Source organism: Geotrypetes seraphini, chromosome 16 (genome assembly GCF_902459505.1).
Source record: "Geotrypetes seraphini chromosome 16, aGeoSer1.1, whole genome shotgun sequence".
Lineage (NCBI taxonomy): Eukaryota > Metazoa > Chordata > Amphibia > Gymnophiona > Dermophiidae > Geotrypetes > Geotrypetes seraphini.
In genome coordinates, this window is record NC_047099.1 from 46,155,092 (window position 1) to 46,176,161 (window position 21,070).

At 45.7% G+C, this 21,070-nt stretch overlaps 1 protein-coding gene across 2 annotated transcripts; it reads left to right on the top strand.

Annotated features, from left to right (window-relative positions):
- Positions 1-351: 351 nt before the first annotated feature.
- Positions 352-20,306, top strand: CC2D1A (coiled-coil and C2 domain containing 1A). Of its 2 annotated transcripts, XM_033923961.1 has the most exons (29): positions 352-528; positions 2,391-2,535; positions 3,299-3,408; positions 3,512-3,577; positions 6,508-6,645; positions 6,722-7,001; positions 7,504-7,628; positions 7,707-7,779; positions 7,963-8,031; positions 8,120-8,256; positions 8,390-8,462; positions 8,569-8,675; positions 8,777-8,882; positions 9,039-9,211; positions 9,297-9,419; positions 10,030-10,088; positions 10,173-10,289; positions 11,230-11,303; positions 11,769-11,827; positions 12,120-12,171; positions 12,450-12,549; positions 13,082-13,172; positions 14,158-14,289; positions 15,176-15,231; positions 17,207-17,270; positions 17,460-17,586; positions 19,487-19,563; positions 19,656-19,703; positions 19,788-20,306. In XM_033923961.1, exons 1-29 carry the CDS (start codon positions 475-477, stop codon positions 19,806-19,808), a joined length of 2,856 nt encoding a protein of 951 aa, XP_033779852.1. In that variant the 5' UTR covers positions 352-474; the 3' UTR covers positions 19,809-20,306. The 2 variants fall into 2 exon arrangements, with proteins under 2 accessions (XP_033779852.1, XP_033779854.1); XM_033923963.1 differs by lacking the exons at positions 17,207-17,270; positions 17,460-17,586; positions 19,487-19,563; positions 19,656-19,703; positions 19,788-20,306 and adding an exon at positions 15,829-17,196.
- The last annotated feature ends 764 nt before the right edge of the window (positions 20,307-21,070 follow it).

The window sequence follows — 21,070 nt, forward strand, 5'->3', positions numbered from 1 at the left end:
GATTCGTAGTTCTTGTAAGGACGGGGCCGGCGGCCGAGGCTGACCCGAGTTTCGCGCAAGGACTGACGGGATTCGTAGTTCTTGTCAAGACGGGGCAAGCGGCAGAGGCGGACTCGAGTTTCGCCCAGGGGCTGACGGGATTCGTAGTTCTTGTCAGGACAGGGCCGGCGGCCCGAATTTCGCGCAGGGGCTGACGGGATTCGTAGTTCTTGTCAGGACAGGGCCGGCGGCCGAACCCGAGTTTCGCGCAGGGGCTGACGGGATTCGTAGTTGTTGTCAGGACGGGGCCGGCGGTCGAGGCGGACCCGAGTTTCGCGCAGGGGCTGACGGGATTCGTAGTTGTTGTCAGGACTGAGTGAAGAGGCGGACCCGAGTTTCGCAGTCCCGTCTAAGCCAGTCGCAGCGCTCGTGATCTGATGCGTCTTGTCCTCCGGAAGCGGAGCTGCTGGTTTGGGATCCGTCCTTGATGGAGCCATGAACAGAAAGAAGAGGGAGCCGCGGCCCCCAGGGCAGGGGGCGGCTCGGCAGGTCAGGGGGGGGAGCATGGGGCGCTGGAAATAGATCTGTTGCAGGTGGGTGAAGGCAGCTGGAGACCAGGTGGAAGGATTGGGGGAGAGGACGCCAGGAATGCATTTAGATCTAGTCCTGGGGAAGAGAAACATGATGGTAGGGAACTAGCTCCTCCTGCCTCTAAGAGATCCCAGTGCCTGTCTCATTAGTTCTTCAATTCAGACAGTGGGGTACGGAGATGGGAGCGCTGGAACTTCTCTGCTCCGCCATGCTCACACCAGCCCTTCTTTGTTAGCGTCAGCAACTTCCGCTTGTTCCTAGTGCCAGCCTAGTGCCCCTCTCAATCACTTCCAGAGCACGGAGCCAGGAAGTGACATCAAAGGGAAATCCAATGCTGGCGCAAGTAAAGAGTAAGAAGGGGGAGAGCGCAACTGTGGCATGGTGGGGCAGGAAAAAGTGGAGATGAGGAGAGTGCGGGGGTGCCACTGGTCTCCGCCACCTCTACTGGGAGATTATTCCATGCATCTTACCACCCTTTCTGTAAAAATGTTTTTCCTTACATTACCCCTGAGCCTGTCACCTCTTAACTTCATCCGTTGCCCTCTCATTCTAGATCTTTATTTTAAATGGGAGACTCGCATCATGCGCATTTATGCTACTTAAGTACTTAAACATCTCTGTCATATCTTCCCTCTCCCGCCTTTCCTCCAAAGCATACACATTGAGATCTTTAAGTCTGCCTCCATACACCTTAAGACAGGGATGTCCAATGTCGGTCCTCGAGGGCTGCAATCCAGTTGGGTTTTCAGGATTTCCCCAATGAATATGCATGAGATCTATGTGCATGCACTGCTTTCAATGCATATTCATTGGGGAAATCCTGAAAACCCGACTGGATTGCGGCCCTCGAGGACCAACATTGGACACCCCTGCCTTAACACAAACCATTTTAGTAGTCTTCCTCTGGACCGACTCCATCCTTTTTATATCTTTTTGAAGATGCGGCCTCCAGAATTGTACACAATCATTCAAAATGAGGTCTCACCAGAGTCTTATACTCCTTTTTTCTACTGGCCATATCTCTCTATGCACCCTAGCATCCTTCTAGCTTTCACCATCACCTTTTCAACCTGTTTGGCCACCTTTAGATCATCACATAATATCACACCTCTTACGCACACAGAAGTACTTTGTCCCCTGTGAACAGAGTAGATAAATAGGCAGGGCAGCCTGGATGGAAACAGATTCCTTAACTATTGGCATTAGCTACTCCTTTTTCCTCCGTATTACGACAACTGGGTATGCTGGACCTTCTCATTCTCCACACAGTTTTAAATAGTCTCTTGGTTCTGACTGCTGATAAAAGCACTGTTCTTGTGCTTTTCTCTTTACTATAATCCTGTGGGGAGATTGTTATGTTTCACTGAGACACTTCCTGTATCTGCTGTTTGATCTGGTCTCTTGCATTTGGGAGTGTCTCTGGAAAGAACAGGAAGGACAAGTCTCAGAGACCCAGGAGACTTCACAGGCTTCTTCTGTTCACTGTCTCAGAATTTCTGTACTTGCAAGCCCGAGCACAGGCAATTCAAAAAGCACTTCAAAAGCTCTCTCTCTATTGTGTCAATCATACCAAATTAGCAATGTGAATAAAACAGCTTAGAAATGAGTTCCTCACAAATAGCCATTCAGTCATCCACTTGTGTGCATGCAAGAGCTTGTAGCTGTACTCCTTGTGTAAAGCTAAAGAAAGTTTGAAGTGTAAAAGCTGAAGGATGCTGATTGCTCTCAGCTTCACAGCGTGGCCCCAACATGGTTAATGTTTCTTGGCTATTCTGGAATCCTAATGGATGGGTTCTGAATTGTCTCCTGTTGTCCCATAGATGGGTCTGCTCCTGGATTTCTCTCCAGAAGGAATGATGAAGGGCAGTAATGATGAGGATGTGGAGAGTGATGGAGACCTGGAAGCAGAGCTTTTGTTGCTGACTGGAGGAAAATCAGCTGGGGAAGAGAAACCCAGAGAGAAAGGTAACTCTTCTTGAATCAGCAGGAATCTTAATTCACAACTAGGAGAGGATTTTTTTTCTCCATTTATCACTACCCCACTTTAATGTAGTCCAATCATAGTCCTATAGGGGCAGTGAATGCTACCTCCAGATCATTCCTAAGCCAAGCTGGGAACAGAGTCTTGATCCTGCCATGGAAAGATGGGTCTGAGCATTGGCAGGCAGGATTCTGAAAACTCTCATGTTTATCCCACCAAGTGACCTAGCAGAACTTGTTAGCTTGTCTTCCCTCCCCTTCTGCCCTAGAGGCTCACTAGGAGTTACCCCCTCTTATCTATTACTTTCCTTTCTATCTTGGACTTCTTATTTATTTAACATCCAAATGAGAACAATCTTGAATCATGCCCACCACCCTCCGTTCCCAACCCACCTGTCATCTAACAGAGAGACAGTTTAGTAACCCATACATGGAAGCCAAGAAACCAAATTACAAATTGTTCAAGACCTGACTTTGACTTCTCAGAGCCAGAAAATTCAGATAGGGAATCCACAGTCAAAGGAAAGCTTTATGATGTCTCCGGGAAACAGCTCTCGCTTCCCACTGCATCAGTATCTTGGGCTTGTCTTGAACCAATATTGGATAAGCACGATCCAGAAATTCAGATTAAATGAGCGGTAGTAAACAGGAAAGAAGAGTATAGATCTTTGGCCCTCAGGTTCCTTGTACTGGTCAGGCTACATTTAAATAAGAAGATGTACAAGTTCCTGTGCTTTTCTACTTGCAGCTCCACTGCCCATGGAGCACATTGAGAGAATGGCTGCTCTGTGCATGAAGGATCTAGATGAGGACACGTTGGAAGATGATGAGGATCTAGAAGCAGACGAGGACCTTCTGGTGATTTGGGGTCTCTAGGTGGACAGGAGTATTAGAAATGTGCATGCTTTGTACTGCTGACGTTTCCTGCTCAGTATCTGCTCGCTTTCTCTTTCATTTTTAGGCGGAGTTGGGTGAAGTATTAGGAGAGCGTGACCCTCCAGCACTTTCGCATCCCACATCAGCTCAGGTACATCTTTTGGATTCAGGCTCGGTATGGGCCGTTTAGGCTGGGGAAAAAGATCACATTCTGGGGCCTGGTGAAGCTGAAAGGTCTTACAGGTGGTGACACTGGCTGCTAATTGGAATTTGTGCTTAGCAATGTAGACAGAATAAGTGGGCAAGCTGAATGGGTTAGTTGGGCTTTTTCTGCAGTCATTTACTATGCTGCTGTTCAAAGTAGTGGGCAGTATGTAAAGTCAAAAAATCAAATCAAATTTTATATGTTTCAAATTACATTCATATAAATAGTCACCTGATTGGGAGTATACGCACATACAAGTCTATTACAGATGCACCAGATTAGTATAGAAAGTCTGCCTTTTTTAAGCAGGCCATTCTGTATGTGTAAAGCTGTACTTCTAAAGAATGACATGGTGACAAAATTCATCACCATTCCCGTCCTTGTGGATAACCACGGGAAACCATCCCCGTGTCATTCTTTAAGGAGAGAGTGTGGTGCAGTGGTTAAAGCTATAGCTTCAGCACACTGGGGTTGTGGGTTCAATCCCACGCTGCTCCTTGTGACCCTGGGCAAGTCACTTAATCCTCCCATTGTCCCAGGTACATTAGATAGATTGTGAGTCCACCAGGACAGATAGGGAAAATGATTGAAGTACCTGAATAAATTCATGTAAACTGTTCTGAGCTCTCCTGGGAGAATAGTATATATAAAAATAAATAAATAGTATGAATGGGCCCAGCCACTGACCCTCAAGCCTTAAACTGAAGAATGCTGGTGTAGAAGGACTGAGGTTGAGACAGACGCTAAAGAATGACACGGGATGGTTTCCAGCCACTGACCCTCAAGCCTTGCATTGAAGAACGCTAGTGTAGAAGGACTGAGGTTGAGAGAGACGCTAAAGAATGACACGGGATGGTTTCCAGCCACTGACCCTCAAGCCTTGCATTGAAGAATGCTAGTGTAGAAGGACTGAGGTTGAGAGAGATGCTAAAGAATGACATGTGATGGTTTCCAGCCACTGACCCTCAAGCCTTGCACTGAAGAATGCTGGTGTAGAAGGACTGAGGTTGAGAGAGACGCTAAAGAATGACACGGGATGGTTTCCAGCCACTGAACCTCAAGCCTTGCATTGAAGAATGCTGGTGTAGAAGGACTGAGGTTGAGAGAGACGCTAAAGAATGACACGGGATGGTTTCCAGCCAGTGACCCTGAAGTTTTGCATTGAAGAATGCTGGTGTAGAAGGACTGAGGTTGAGAGAGATGCTAAAGAATGACATGGGATGGTTTCCAGCCACTGACCCTCAAGCCTCACATTGAAAAATGCTGGTGTAGAAGGACTGAGGTTGAGAGAGATGCTAAAGAATGACATGTGATGGTTTCCAGCCACTGACCCTCAAGCCTTGCACTGAAGAATGCTGGTGTAGAAGGACTGAGGTTGAGAGAGACGCTAAAGAATGACACGGGATGGTTTCCAGCCACTGAACCTCAAGCCTTGCATTGAAGAATGCTAGTGTAGAAGGACTGAGGTTGAGAGAGATGCTAAAGAATGACATGTGATGGTTTCCAGCCACTGACCCTCAAGCCTTGCACTGAAGAATGCTGGTGTAGAAGGACTGAGGTTGAGAGAGACGCTAAAGAATGGCACTGAAGAATGCTAGTGTACAAGGACTGAGGTTGAGAGAGACGCTAAAGAATGGCACTGAAGAATGCTAGTGTACAAGGACTGAGGTTGAGAGAGACGCTAAAGAATGACACGGGATGGTTTCCAGCCACTGAACCTCAAGCCTTGCATTGAAGAATGCTGGTGTAGAAGGACCGAGGTTGAGAGAGACGCTAAAGAATGACACGGGATGGTTTCCAGCCACTGAACCTCAAGCCTTGCATTGAAGAATGCTAGTGTAGAAGGACTGAGGTTGAGAGAGACGCTAAAGAATGACACGGGATGGTTTCCAGCCACTGAACCTCAAGCCTTGCACTGAAGAATGCTGGTGTAGAAGGACTGAGGTTAGAGAGATGCTAAAGAATGACATGTGATGGTTTCCAGCCACTGACCCTCAAGCCTTGCACTGAAGAATGCTGGTGTAGAAGGACTGAGGTTGAGAGAGACGCTAAAGAATGGCACTGAAGAATGCTAGTGTACAAGGACTGAAGTTGAGAGAGACGCTAAAGAATGGCACTGAAGAATGCTAGTGTACAAGGACTGAGGTTGAGAGAGACGCTAAAGAATGACACGGGATGGTTTCCAGCCACTGAACCTCAAGCCTTGCATTGAAGAATGCTGGTGTAGAAGGACCGAGGTTGAGAGAGACGCTAAAGAATGACACGGGATGGTTTCCAGCCACTGAACCTCAAGCCTTGCATTGAAGAATGCTGGTGTAGAAGGACCGAGGTTGAGAGAGACCCTAAAGAAAGAGACGGGATGGTTTCCCATGGTCATTTGCAGGGCTGGGACCGGTGATGAATTTTATTACCGTGTCATTCTTTACTTCTAGTGTTCTTCAAATGTAGATCGTCTTTTATGTAGTGAACTGCACTGTTACTACCAGAGGAAACAGGTGTCTTGATTTAATGTATAAAGCTTGCTGTCAATATAAGAGTTAGCAGGCGGTTGGTTGTGGTTTTTTTTATCGGAGAGTATAATGAAGATATTTTAGCTCTGGTATTGTTTTGTTTGTTTATTTTTCTGTTTTTCTTAATTGTATTGTTTTAAGGTATGTAATAGTTTTTATTATTTTAATTTGCTTTGCACTTAGATTCTTGAGCTAGTGTCTAAGTAGTATGTTGGAAGTGACCTGTGGCAGTGAGGGGGAGGAGTAATGTTTCCAGCGATTCGATATGAAGGAGCGTGAATGCATGGGAATCCGTTTGCAGTGCCTGATATAGTAAATTGCCACTTAGTATTACAGAAGATTATCTTACCCCATCCTCATTCCTAGCTTCCTGTGACCCCCACTGGCTCTAAGGGACTGGAGTCCACTGTAACTGAAAGGCTGGAAATGTACCATGCAGCCATTGCCAACGCCAAGAAGGTTGGGGAAAGCTCCAAAGTCCGGCGTTATGAGCGAGGCCTGAAGGTAAGTGTTTACATAGAGCGGGCGTTCATATCATTTCATGGTAAGAGAAGTGACCTGTTTATCGGTCTTTCCTCAGACGTTGCAGGACATGCTTTCCTCTCTAAGGAGTGGCAGAAGTGTTAACCAGGAGGATCTTCCACCCCCTGTTGCCTTGGGGAAGAGCAGCGATTCCAAGGAGCCTGTGGTCACTGCACAGTCACCAGCAAAGCTAAAGGAAGCCTTCCCAAGTCGTCAGGCTGCTGACACAGAGCTACCGACTGCACTGCCCTCAAGAACTCCACCACCTGTACTGCCAAAGCCGAGGCTACCACCTGAGGCAGCTTCTACTGCCTCCCAGTCTTCCTTCTCAAAAGCAGGTGAGTCCGAGGCTGGAACAAGCGCAGGGAGAAGGCATGGGGATAGGCAGCAGTGTCGCAGCCTGCCTCTGCATTTCATGTCCTCTTGCCACAGACATCTGTCCTTCCCCTTGCTTCTGCTACATGGAGGAATCTTGCCATTATTTGGGTTTTTGTCAGGTACTTGTGAACCTGGATTAAGCACACTTTCCTTCCACACAGCACTTTCTCGTCCTCCACTCTGCCGCCTCCCTATTCCTCTGCTGATGTTCCCTCCAGAGATATTTTGCAGTCTCCCTTCCATCTCCTTGTCTGCACATGTTTTAATGATTTGGCTTGTGAGTAGGTGGTGAGCCGTTGTAGAGGGTTTTCTTCTTAGAGGATACAGGCAAAATGCATAAGCTGTGGAGTTATTTTAGTGGCTGTTTGCAAGAAGTCTTGCCCCCCTTTTTTTCCCAGGTTGCAATAATGACAGAACGAGAAGGGAAAATGAACATTAACAGAAATGTCCCTTTGTGTTTAGGTTCTGAGGATGGAGAGACCAAAGTGACCCTCCTGAGGAGGCAGCGAGAGTACAAGTTGGCAGCGCTTCAAGCTAAGCAGCAGGGGAATAAAGAACAAGCCACCTCATACTACCGCATCGCCAAGGTGCCGTGTTCTCTGAATGCCTCTCGTTTACAGGCCCGCTGGTTCATTTGTCATTCTTATGCTCTGATCTCTTTCCAGGTACTGGATTCTGTCTTGGCAGCGCTGGAGAAAGGGGAGCCAGTGGACATGAATAACTTGCCCCCTCCACTTAGTAAGAGATGGGGAAGGAGAGGGGCTGTAGAGTCTGATGGAGAAACACAAAGTGGATCTTTGCTTGTGTTTGCATTCCTCTGAGGCTTCTAATACGCAGCTGTTCTTACTCTGCACCCTCATCTGCATCTCTTTCCCACTGCCTATTACTGGATCACTCTGACTAGGTTGTTCTGTTTTGCAGACAAACTTCCAGAGGGAACAAAATCTTTGGCTCCTCCATCAGTAGCAGTCGGAAGCACTGCTGCCCCAGGTGGGAACCCAAGGACAGAGCAAAGGGGTCTGCAGCAGAGAGGCTGGTGTAGGTGGGATGGTGACAGTCCTTCTTTCTGTGTCCACAGCCCCTGAGATTCCCCCTCCTCCTAGAGATGTGTTAGAGGCCCTACAGCAGAGAATGGTCAGATATGAAGCAGCAGCAGCCCAGGCTAAAGAAAAAGGGGATGAGAGGAAGGGAAGAATGCATGAGCGCATTGTGAAGGTGAGAGCTGCAGGTGACTGCTGCCATTTGAAGTACTGAAGTCGAAGCTTCGTACGTGGTGACATTGCGGTGGATGCCGTGTACCCTGCCTTTTCAGTTGCTGGACACAATATCCAATCTGATTGTCTTTCAGCAATACCAAGAAGCCATTCGAGCTCAGAAAGCAGGCAAAAGCGTGGATTTCTCTGAACTTCCAGTGCCCCCAGGTAATGCCAGAGGCGTAAGTGAGGTGGTGTCAGTGTGCTCATCCGCCATCTGGTGTAGCATGTGATGCGTCTGTCTTGATTGGTGGCTGGTTCTCTTGCTTGGCAGGTTTCCCTCCGATCCAAGGCACGGAGCAATCGGCTGATCAGCAAAGCATCATGGGGGTGCTGGAGAGTGCCATGAAACTGGCCAATCAGGATGCTGATGAGGGTGAGGTGAGAACTGCTGCTCTGCACGTGTGGCCTGTCTAATGCGGTCCTATCCTGCACATCCATGTTCTCCCTATAATCGAACTTTTTCTTCTGCTTGGTTTTAGTCACACCTGCATCCTGCTCCTGGGAAAGCAGCACCAAAATCCCCCAACTTACAGACCCCCAGAACCTCCCTTGCAGTCACAGCTCCTCCAAAGATGGGCAGCAAAGGTACCAGTTATTCTCCCCCAAAAGGGCATGCCGTCAGTCTTGAGGGTGTTTCTTCAGTCCAGAGGTTTGAATGGACAAGAGTGTGAGCAGTAGATGTGTTCCCACCTGATCACCCTTGCTTTCCATCCGAATGTCATGTCCTTGTTTTAACTGTAGCCCAGCAGCAGCTAAGTTTCCTGGAGGGCCGAAAGAAGCAGCTGATGCAGGCTGCTCTCCGAGCCAAGCAGAAGAATGACATCGAGGGAGCCAAGATCTTTCTGCGCCAGGCCAAGGGCCTAGATCCCATGATTGAGGCCTCTCAGAATGCTCTCCCTGTGGATATCACCAAAGTAAGCAAGCCCTTTAGTGCAGTAGTGGCAGCATGGGCCAGTCACTGCTAGATCTACAACTAGTATCTGTGCTCCACTCTCTCAGGTGCCACAGGCCCCTGTTAATGAGGAGGACTTCACCTTCGTGCAGCATCGAGGCCAGAGTGTTCATCCCAAGACCATGGCTCAGTACATGGAACTGATGGAACTGCTACGGCAGCAACACGAGGTAATGTCTGAGCAACAGTGAGCAGGGCAGCTCCTTCCGTCTTGATGGGGAACAGGTAATAGACCCTGGAGGGACACTGTATATGCAGAGAAACAGCATGAGATTGTGCAGCTCTGGAGAGAAGCAGGAGAGGAATGGTCACTAGGACAAAGGAGGTGAGAGGACTTCTGCTTAAATTTAGAGTACCGTATGCAGTTCTGGAGATTGCACCTTCAGAATGAGACAAATAGGAGAGAGTCCAGAGGGCAACTATTGATTAGTCCATGGTCTTTATTATAAAGCATATGAGGAAAGGATGAAAGATGGGCAGAGGGGAAATACGATAGAGACATTTAAGTACCTCTGTGGTATAAATGCAGAGGAGGTGGGCTTCATTCAACTGAATGAAAGGTCTGGAATGAGGGTGAAAGAGGATCAGTGGTGGAGAGGTCTGCATCTGAACTACAGAAAGCATGATGGGACAAGCACACAAGACCTCTGAGGGAGAGGAAGGGATGGTAGAGATTGGCTAGGCCGAAGGGTCTTTATCTGCCCTCTAGTTTTGTTTCTGTAAGAGTGAGTCACAATGCATGGACTTTCAGAATCCTTTTTCTCTTTTATACTCGTACAGATGTGCATGTCTTATTCCAAGCAATTTACTCACCTTGGCAACATCACAGAGACTTCAAAGTAAGTGCGTCTGATGGGCCAGAATCCCTCAACCTATGGAAAAGTGTGGGGATTGAGCTACCACCTGCTTCTTTCTTTGCCCAGGTTTGAGAAGATGGCTGAGGAATGCAAGAAGAACATGGAGGTGGTAAAGCAGGCGCATGCAAAAGGCTTCCCCTTGCCTAAGTACCACTATGAGGAGCGGACAATAAGCACAGTCAAGTGCGTATATCGGTCACAGTAGTAGGGCTGCTCCTCCAGCCTGCCTACCCTCTCACTCCTCCTCCTCCTCTCTACTGTGTGTTCTCTCATGTTGTAATTAAACTCTGAAATTCACTGCCAGAGAATGTAGTGAAAGCTTAGAAGGGTGTAAAAATAATTTGGATAATTTTCTAAAAGAAAATTCCATAAACCATTATTAAGATGAAATTGGGAAAATCCACTGCTTATTTCTAGGATAAATCTGTTTTACTCTTTTGGGATCTTGCCAGGTACTTTTAACCTGATCTGGTCACTGTTCGAAACAGGATATTGGACTTGATGGACTTCCAGTCTGTCCCAATATGGAAACTCTTATGTTCTTTTATTTATTTATACATTTTCAACAAATATACAATATAATAATAGCTGTATTAATAATATGAATTGCAAATGTATTCATAATAACCTTGAAAGTTAGTCATGTCAATGAGTACAATATGTGTCTAAGATGTTCCAGTTTCTAATAAAGGTTGATATATGATTGTGCTTTAATGCGATAATCTCTTCATATTTCCTATATGCACATAAGTTATTCCGCCATTCATGATAGTTGACCTAATGATTATTCTTCCAATGGAGGATCACAATATGCAGAGCCAGAGCTATCATCAAATCAAATAACCTGGAACTAGTGGATGTAATGTAACAATGTCATATGATAATGGAACAGATATAGAAAATACATTACATACAGTATGCCATACTTGAGACCAATATTGTGACAAATTAGTACAAAAGAAAATCATATGAGTTATTACAAGACCAACAGGTGTCAGGTTTTGCAGAAGTCTAGTAAGCATTATGCAAAATGAAATAAGAGGATTTTAACAAGGCTGCAGACAAAGAAGGATGAATTGAAACTCTTGGGTTCTAATGCAACAATTGCTCTCTCTCTTTTAAGGATTTTTCCTGACCTCACTAACAGCGACATGATTTTGTTTGTGGAGAAGGGGATTAACCTCCCAGCACCCTCAGGTAATGTTTGCCTTCTGAGGCTTCTCTTTGTAGGGGTTTGTGCTGTTAAGAAGTCATGAGTTGGCGGTGTGAGGCGAGAGAGTAAACGTCAGGAAATGATAGACAGAATAGAGGCCAGCCAGATGAACTAGGGGAGGGGGGGTTGACAATAGTTGGGAGGCACATTCCCGGATAAAAATATTTTCTTCATGGGTGGTATTTGTACGGCCACACTGATGGTGATGACTTCAGGGATTAGCTTTGCGGAGCTCAGAAACTCCTGCTTGTGGCATTGACTTTTTTCATTTGTGGAAGAGGTATATTATTGGAAGAAAGCTGCAGCAGGTTCAAAACAAAGCGAAAGAGAGTCGCCTGAACCTGTGACGCCACGTCATGAGATAATACGGACTCAGTCTGGAAATTCCTGGTGTATGAAGGGGAACGAAAGCGACCCCTCTGAAGCCTTATTTATTTATTTATTTCTAGGAATGACCCCTGATGACCTTGACGCATTTGTGCGGTTTGAGTTCCCATACCCAAACACGGTGAGTTAAGCCGTCACGTATGTGTCGTTGTGTATGTAAATAATGTGTTTGCATGAGAAATGAGTTATTGGCGGTAAGGAGATAATTTTGTAAGTGAACTGTATATGTCAATTATAAGATGGTGCAGCAGTGGGACTTGCGTGTGTGGCTGACTTTTATAACACGCTTGCACATGCGTGCCCAGAGTTAATGGCACTTTTTAGCAGGGTCTGCGTGCTAGGCTCTTTGATTTGCCTCCCTGGGGCCTAGTGTAAGGAGGTGGAGTAATGTGGTGTGCTAATATTTCTTCCAGGAAGAAGCACAAAGAGATAAGACAAATGTGGTGAAGAGCACAAACTGCCCAGGTAAAAGCGGATGAGGGGACGTGGATGTCTGAGGCTCTGACTTTACTCCAAAGTGGCCTCATTTAACACGTTGAACAGTTCCATAATGTTTGGGAATCTTTCCAGGGAACATTTACATCTCCTTTCCCCTGGACTCTGCTCTTAGTTCATTTAAATAATGAAATATCTGGAAAATGAGCTGTAGCTTTTGTCTCCCGCTGGACCCAGTGAAGTTCATCTAAAGAGGCCGCATAATGTTGGCATTCTTCTGATATCTCCTTTACACCCTTCTCCAACAGTGTTCAAAGAACAATTTAAGCTCTTCATTAACCGAGGACACCGGGGTTTGAAGAGGGCAATTCAGGCAAAAGGCATTAAGTTTGAAATCGTCCACAAGGGGTAAGGAGGTGTCCAGAGAGCTGGGTAAATGGGTCTGATGGAAAGGAGGGAGAAGGGAAGTCCAGAGAGCTGGGTAAATGGGTCTGATGGAAACAATGCAACCCTCCTCCCCCCCATAATGTCTTCAAGTTCACTTTAGTAATGGATGTTCTAGGAGTGGGGTAGAGTGGTGCTTTGACTGGGTGTTTAGTTTTCAAATGTATTCAGGGTATTGTGCCCCTCCTCCCTCCCCCCAGTTTTTCGCACAGAATTCAGGACTCCTAATTTTCATATGCAGACAGTAAAAATGAGGAGTTTATTCAAAGTAGGAGACGTGGGGTTCAAGGCTGGGGAAGGATGCGGGTTGGGGTCCTGGGAGAGGAGCTATTGGATACGAGCTGGGATTCTTGAAAGGATGGTGGGAGGGAGGTGTAAAGTCAGAGATTTGGATTTCGACAGGAGTCTGAGATCACAAAGCAGGGCTACTATAATGCCAGAGACCGTGGCTTTTATGCCTAATGCAGATGCTGAACTGTGTTTTGTCTGTCCTCAGAGGGCTGTTTAAGCAGGACCGGGTAGTGGGCACTGCTCAACTAAAGCTGGAGGCCCTGGAAACCAACTGTGAAATCCGTGATATCATTGAGGTGAGAAACATTTCACAAAGTAGGCAAGATGGTAAAACCCCAACACTACTTTAATAAAAAGCAAAAGGAGAGGAAATTAACCTGAAAAAGGCATTTTTGCAGAAGCTTGTTATAAGAACATAAGAAGTTGCCTCCGCTGAGGCAGACCAGAGGTCCATCTCGCCCAGCGGTCCGCTCCTGCGGTGGCTCATCAGGCCCATTGCCTGAGCAGTGGTCCCTGACTAGCTCTATAACCTATCTCCACTCCTATCCCTATACTTACCTCTTCTCCTATCCCTATAGCCTACCTCTACACCTATCTATACCCCTCAATCCCTTTGTCTTCTAGGAACCTATCCAAACCTTCTTTGAAGCCCTGTAACATGCTCCTGTCTACTACAGCCTCTGGAAGCGCGTTCCATGTATCCACCACCCTCTGGGTGAAAAAGAAGTTCCTAGCGTTTGTTCTAAACTGTCCCCTTTCAATTTCTCCGAGTGCCCCCTTGTACTTGTGGTTCCCCATAATTTGAAAAATCTGTCCCTGTCTACTTTTTCTATGCCCTTCAGGATCTTGAAGGTTTCTATCATGTCTCCTCTAAGTCTCCGCTTCCCCAGGGAGAAAAGCCCTAGCTGTTTCAATCTGTCAGTATATGAGAGATTTTCCATACCTTTTATCAGCTTAGTTGCTCTTCTCTGGACTCCCTCAAGTATTGGAAAGCATTTCATGTAATTATCATATTCAATGGAAATGGGGTTATTCCAGGCTAAGATCTGTACCAGCTCAGGGGCGGAAGTCTGCATAGATTCAGTCCTGCTGTGGACATACATATTTGGGAGAGGGGTGCAAGTGAGATGGGTCTGAGCGTTCTTACTTGAGATTTTGTAGGGAAGAAAGAATGGGTCGCGTTCCCATTGCTGAATGGCAGCTGATCCTAGGATAGCCTGAAGAAACCCCCTTCTGGGATCCTGAGGAGGTGAGATTGAATTTCTGCTTTTCTCTCATTAGGTGATGGATGGCCGTCGACCGACTGGGGGAAAGATTGAAGTGATGATTCGAATCCGGGAGCCCCTCAGCTCCCAGCAACTAGACATGACAACTGAAAAATGGCTGGTTATCGATCCCCTGCACATGCCGGCAGTAAGAGAGAACCCTAGCCTCGCTCATCTCCCTCTGATTTCAAAAGATTGCAAGCACCCTTCCGCGTAGCTACTGCTACAATGATCAATATTTTAGGTGACTTTTGTGCCCCGAGACCCTGTGTCTTCTCAGTGGCATGGCAGCCCAGCTCCTTTCCCTTGTAAATTCACTTTATCCAAACACCCTTGTCCCAGTCCTGACCATGAAGGAGGCTTGGATGCCACGTCTTCCAGTGTCCACTGGAAGTTGTAAGGTCTTAGCAGGGCTAATGCTTTGTGTCTTTCCTCAGACACAGCCCACGGAGAGCTAGCACCCTGTCCCACAGAGGTGTTTTATTCTATTTATAGGTATTTGTGTACAGCAAAGAATAAGTCAAACCTAAATACAGTGTTGGAATGCCAGGATGTGACTGGCCAGTTCTTTCCTTTTATTAATGGAGTTCTGCTTTTAATTTCATTTATAACATTGGTTTTCTTGTACAATCTTAATTTGTTTCACAAAAAGAGCAGTATATTAAATCTAATAAATGGTAAGCAAGAAAAATATTGTATGTCACCATATGCTGCTTAAATGTTTTCCCAGATTCCCAGTGACACTACACATCACAGTCAAACTTGTCCGAGACCTTTTGTAAAATGAAATCTAATTTATCTTGTTTCCAAGTTTGAATTTTATTAGCTCTAGATCTTGACTCATCACTGAATTTTTCTTATCTGGTTTTTAAACTGTAGTGTCCAGGCCAAAGTGGGTTGGTGCCAGTGTAGGTGGGGACGTGAGCCTGAGCGGGCAGGAGAAGAACTAAGGTGTTTTCTCACACCTGGTCTTTAAATGTCCTGCTAAGAAAGATGACATGAAAGGGATGATTACTGTTCCTTCTCCTTTCCAGGTTGCTCTTCCAAAACCTCAGCAGAGACCCATCCCGATGAAGGAGGTAGGAAACAGGTATGTATGAAGAGTCGGCTCCATAGTGCTGGCAGTAAATGTTCACTAGCCACCCCCACCCCCAGGAAGCTGCTGCACGCACTTTTGTGCCCACTGGAAGCCAGAAGCTGATTTCACTTCAGAAACGTTTCTTTTACTTCCTTTCTGTACTGTGTTTAAGAGTTGTGATGGTTTGTCCCAGTGATGGTATAGCCAGTAAAGTTGACCAGTTGAAGGTATTTCAGATTTGTGTCATCTGGGCTCAGGGCAGCTCCTTCTTGGTGTGTAGCACACTGTTCTGCAGAAGGCGCATGGTCTATCTTTGTTTCACTATTGGTGCAGGTGGCTTGTTCTTGAAGCGGGAGGCTGGTGGTTTACTTTTGACACAAAAGCCTCATGGTCTTCTTGTAGGTATCTGAATGGCGGTGTGGGAGGCTAGTGGTCTGTCTTTGCTTGACTCACTGATGTTGGGAGAAACTTTGTTGATGTGAAGAGCTTTTAGTCTTCTTGTAGATATCTGAATGGTGGTGGGGGAGTCTTGTGCTCTTTTGGGGGGTTGGAACATTTTCCTGCTGTACACTTTTTATCATTTGCCTTCTCTTTCTCATTTCCTTTCAGATCCTCATTCTGCTTGGTGATTTAACTAAATCTCAGCTGACTGTTTGCACACCTCCTGTCTTCTCAGGCTTTGAAATCTGTTCTGTCCAATTCTTTCCAGCCACAGAAGAACCATAGCAGAACGTTCTCTGAAAGGAAATAGAAGCTGGTGTTTGATTTTTTTGGTATTCATATGCGGTGTATTGGTTTGAATACTGGCCAGGTTTCTACCTCCTATATCCACCTCTTACCCAAGGGAAGGGGACAAGGAGTACAAGGGCGATTGCCTCATCTGGGTCCAGGCAGCTGCATGCTGGTCATTTAAGATCACATGGGATAATTAGTGCTAGCTGGTTGCTTTATCTTTCATCTATGTTTCTTGTACTGGAGTTCACAGGAAAATGATCAGTTATTTTGTATACCCAGTTGAAAATTGTTATAATAAACTGCTTGCAGCGTAGGTGTTGTGGCTGCCTTTTTGTAGAACAGCATTGACGTTCATGTATTGTCTAGCCACTGCATGGGACCCCGGCCATCGTCTTTAGCCGCTCTGGTAGGCCGATTCTCAGAATTCCCATGGTTCAGTCAACAGTGCAGAAAAATAGCTCTTCAATGCTCAAAAGCAATGATATTCAAACTATATTCACGCTGTAAAAGCAAAAGCAAGGGGGAGAATTGTGCTTGGCTTATGTGCGGAAGAATTTCACAGTAAGCGCAACTCTTGTGTGCATGCACCAAGGCAAACCCATCTGTGAAGTCCCAAATATAAGCTTTTCAGTTCTTTTTATTTTACATGGAAGGCTTACATTTAAGTACAGAAAACAGACGCTAGTGTGTGCTTTCACTTTGGGGTTTGCCGGGACTCGCAAACGTTTCTCAGCACTGGCTCTTACAAGCTTGCACAGGCTTTCTTCTCCTTCCAAAAGAAATCCTCCCTCAAACCTTCTACCACTATTTTGAGCTGGTGTTATTTTTCCAGCAGTAAGAGCAGGGTTTGTTTGTGCGCTGTTTTCTAATAAGTTGGACTACATTTAAATACAATTTGCACCCATCCCTGCTGTGTACTAAAGCCCACTGAGCATACCATACAGATTTATGTGTGTGCCATTCCGTGCTAATTGGCCTTACCGCCAGAGGTAAGTTTTGAGAATTGACTTGTTGGTCTGTTATGTTTCAAGCCTGCTAACACTGTGCATTGGTGAGAGCTACTCTCTAGAAGTTTATAGGTTGATTACAAATGGGTATGGCAGGCTGAACAACTGTGAGCCATTGCCCTCGCCAGCCCCCGACACAGTAGCTGTCTTTGAGGGAAGAGAGAATGAGAGTGGTATCTGGGGCTCCTCTCTTGCTCTTTGGGGGTCTCTGATTTATCATTAATAGCTGACTTTTCTCATTGCAGACCTGGGTTTACACTACAGAGCTTGAATGTCTTGGCATTTGAAAAAGAGAGGCTGGAAAGGAAGGTGAGGTTCCAGACTTTTGGAGCGAGGACTGGGGGAATCGGAGGCTGTGACGGAAAGGGATTAAGGCAGTTGGGAGGACAGAGGGATGAGGCTGGGTTGGAGGATGTTCTCCTTTACACTTCTTGGCCCAGTGATGAGTTTCTGCAAGCTCCACATTTCTTTATAACTCTGCTACATCCTTTTGCTCAGATCCAGGGCTACAGACAGGCTCAGAGACAGCCACCCAATGAGCTGATGAACCAGTACAGAGATGCTGTCCAGCGTAGTCAGTGGCTGCGAATACAGCTGGAAAGAGGAGGCCAAGCTGTGAGGAAAGGTAAAGATTATTATGTGTTGCATACTGTTTCTCAGGGAAAACCTCTGGAAGGCTGCAAAAACCTCAAAGAAACGGAACAGTTTAAGGGGCGAGGAACTTTTGTGCACGAAAGAGGAGCGGACTTGACTGTGATAGTATGTGATGATTTTAAGGTGGCCAAACAGGTCAAAAAGGTGAAAGCTAGAAGGGTGCATAAGGGGAGGAATGAGCAGGAGGAACAAGACTCGGGAAAGACCTCATTTAGAATATTGTATACAATTCTGGAGGCAGCACCTTCAAAAAGATCAAGTTTCAGGTTTTTATTTATATTTGATGGATCGCTTTATTATATTACTAAGCGATTTACAGCTTCATAAAATGGGTTACAATAAGTAAACAACTAACAAAAGTCTTAGAACTAACAATTTTAAGACGTACATGAAACGTAAGGATAAAGGGGTAAAGTTACATCTTCATAGCTTAAGAAAAGAGAGAAAATAAGGGATGAAACAATGGGAAGGGATAATAAATCTGAGCCCTAATATTTGTATCTAAAGAAGAAGGCTAAAGATTGAAAGCGTCTTTAAAAAGACAACTTTTTAGAAGTTTCTTAAATTGACTGAGGTCTTTTTCTTCTCTGATATAATGAGGAAGAGCATTCCACAATTGGGGAGCCATTACTGAAAATATATCGTGTCTTCTAGTACCAATGATTTTTAGCGAAGGGACTGTAAGGAGCTTTTGAGTCGTCGATCAAAGAGAGCGAAAAGGAATAAGCAATCGGTTGATAAATTGTGGTTCTTTGAAAATTAAGGTTTTGTAAGTTAAAAGTAATATTTTAAAAGTAATGCGGTGGCTAATTGGGAGCCAGTGGATTTAATCAGCAGGGGGATGACATGATCGTATTTTTTACCGTTGTGAATGAGTTTGACCGCTGTGTTTTGTATGATTTGAAGGCGTCTTTTCTCTTTTTGTGTAATATTGATTAGTAAAGAGTTGCAATAGTCATGTTTGGCAATAACCAGAGAGTGAATTAGTATATTGATCGATTTGGGCTCAAGAAATTTTGAAATCGAACATATCAAGCGTAGTTTATAAAAGCACAGTTTGACTGTATTACTTATATGATCATGGAATGAAAGTTTGTCATCAATGACAACGCCTAAAATTTTTAAAGAAGTCACTGACTCTAAGTAGATATTATCAAGGGAAAATAGAGTGTTCAAATGTATATCTTTTTTCCATGATATAAAAAGGATGGAGTCTGTCCAGAGGAAGGCTACTAAAACGGTGCGTGGTCTTCGTCATAAGGTGTATGGGGACAGACTTAAAGATCTCAATATGTATACTTTAGACTAAGGAACGGCAGGAGAGGGGAAGATATGATAAAGACATTTAAATACCTACGTGGCATAAATGCGAATCAGTCGAGTCTCTCTCATTTGAAAGGAAGCTCTGGAATGAGAGGGCATAGGATGAAGTTAAGAGATGAGAGTAATCAAAGGAAATACTTTTTTTTAGCAGATAAGGTGGTAGGTGTGTTGAATAGTCTCCCAGTAGAGGTGGTGGAGAGAGAGATTGTGTCTGAATTCAAGAAAGTGCAGGTTAGGCACGTGGGATCTCTTAGGGAGAGGAGGAGATAGTGCATGTGCCAGTTGGCCTTTATCTGCCATCATGTTTCTATAACCATAGAACCATCTAGTCTGCCCATCCACAATAACCATTAAACTTCTAAGACCACACAATGTAAGCGTTAAGAACCTTAGCTTATAACAGTAATGCTGAATGACCTCACAATGCAGGTGTAAAGAGCCTTAGCTTATAACAAGAGGAGATAGTAGACGTTGCAGATGGGCCGTTTGACCTTTATCTGCCTTCTTGTTTCTCTGTTTCTATCATCTCCCCCCTCCCACTCCTACAGAATACTCAGCCCAGCTAGAAAGATACCTGCAATTATACACGGAGGCTGCGCGGCGCCTGGGACAAGAAGGAAATAGGGTAAAGTCATCCTCCCGTTATTGTATCTGGTGAACTGATAGATTTATAGTGGGTGACTAATTATTATTTGCTTTGTGCTTTTTGGTTGGCAGGAAGCAGCGAAGGAAGCATTGTATAAACGTAATCTTGTGGAGAGTGAGGTAATGACCCCCCTCCCCACCCATCCCTTCTTATGCTCTTTCAATGCTTACTGCTCTCTAAAGCTCCCCTCTCCTGTTCCCCAGCTTCAGAAGATGCGGAAATGAGGACTTCGTCGTCTGAAGACTGGTTCAAAGCTCATGCCCAGAGCTCGAATGTGAGCGCAGGAGTCCTTGTCCTATTTGAGCTATGACTGCCCTTCCTTTCATTCATAAAGACATTTAATGGAAGTATTCCCCTAAGAAGTCACTGGGGGAGGGGGTGCTTGGTAGAGCTTTATGAGAGTACTCAGATCCAGTGTCCCCTCCCTTCCTATACCCCTGGCCCAACAGCTCCAAAAGTAGCTAACTACAGAAATACACAGCTTGTGCCTATATTAAATAGCACACGTGCAGTGATCACTGTCATGCAAATGCTGTACTGTGAGCCTCTCATTACACACTCCATTATGATGCATAGTTCCAATGCTGATGGGTGCAGTGTTTCCCTCCTACAGCCATGGCAACAGATCTGTAGAAGGTGAAAGCGCTGGACCTTTCTCATTTCTATGTAACCTGGCTCCTCTTCATTCTGTGCAAGGCCTCATAAATGCCTTTTGTCTTCTATTCCTGGGGACTGGTGCCTGTTTATTTTCTGAATACAGGTAGAATGATTTCTTTACTCTTATAAAATTGTATTTAAGAATCAAAATCTAGGTTTTGTGTTATTATTTGTTTGCTAGGGATCAGCCTCGCTCTAATGGATCTGGGGGAGTGCTCATTCTTACCCCATCATGCAATCGCAGAACGGAGCCTGCGGAGTAGTAGCTGACTTGTGCTGTGTTATTCTATATATCTGTGATGCAATAGGTTAAGAGAAGACTGGTCTTAGCATCCCTCCAGACCAGCCCCGATGTGTGGGTTTACGCGCTGCTAGCAGGATCGCTTGAAATCAATAGTTCTAGCTGTACAGTACTCCCTCGACATTCACGGGGCTTGCGTTCCAGGAGCACCCGCAAATTATGAAAAACCACAATAATTGGATGCGGTTTAGGAGCGGGGATCAGAGGTGGGAGAGGGCTACAGGGGCGGCTGCGGTGAGTGCCGATGCGGGCGGTGGCGCTTGTAGCTTCAACCCGGGCTGGGATTGCTGGTCCAGCAAAGCAGATCGGGGGGGTCGTAGGATGTGCGCGGCGGTGTCCCAGGTCACGAAGAGGCGGATGGAGGGAAAAACCCATGAACGCCTGGGGCCACGAACACTGAACCGCGAGTTCACAGGGGAGTACTGTATTCTGTGCAGCCTACAGTCAGTCACTATTTCCCAACTCAGGTTTCTGCAGATGGTACATGTGCTCACCTGGGTCGTTTAAATCTGGTTGCAACATCCCCTC

What these genes read in the sequence shown, in the direction of transcription:
- CC2D1A (XM_033923961.1), top strand. Translation starts at nt 475, where the DNA reads ATGAACAGAAAGAAGAGGGAGCCGCGGCCCCCAGGGCAGGGGGCGGCT. An exon ending in GGCAGGGGGCGGCTCGGCAG is followed by an intron (nt 529 to 2,390) that starts GTCAGGGGGGGG and finishes GTTGTCCCATAG; the next exon opens with ATGGGTCTGCTCCTGGATTT. An exon ending in AACATCACAGAGACTTCAAA is followed by an intron (nt 10,089 to 10,172) that starts GTAAGTGCGTCT and finishes TTCTTTGCCCAG; the next exon opens with GTTTGAGAAGATGGCTGAGG.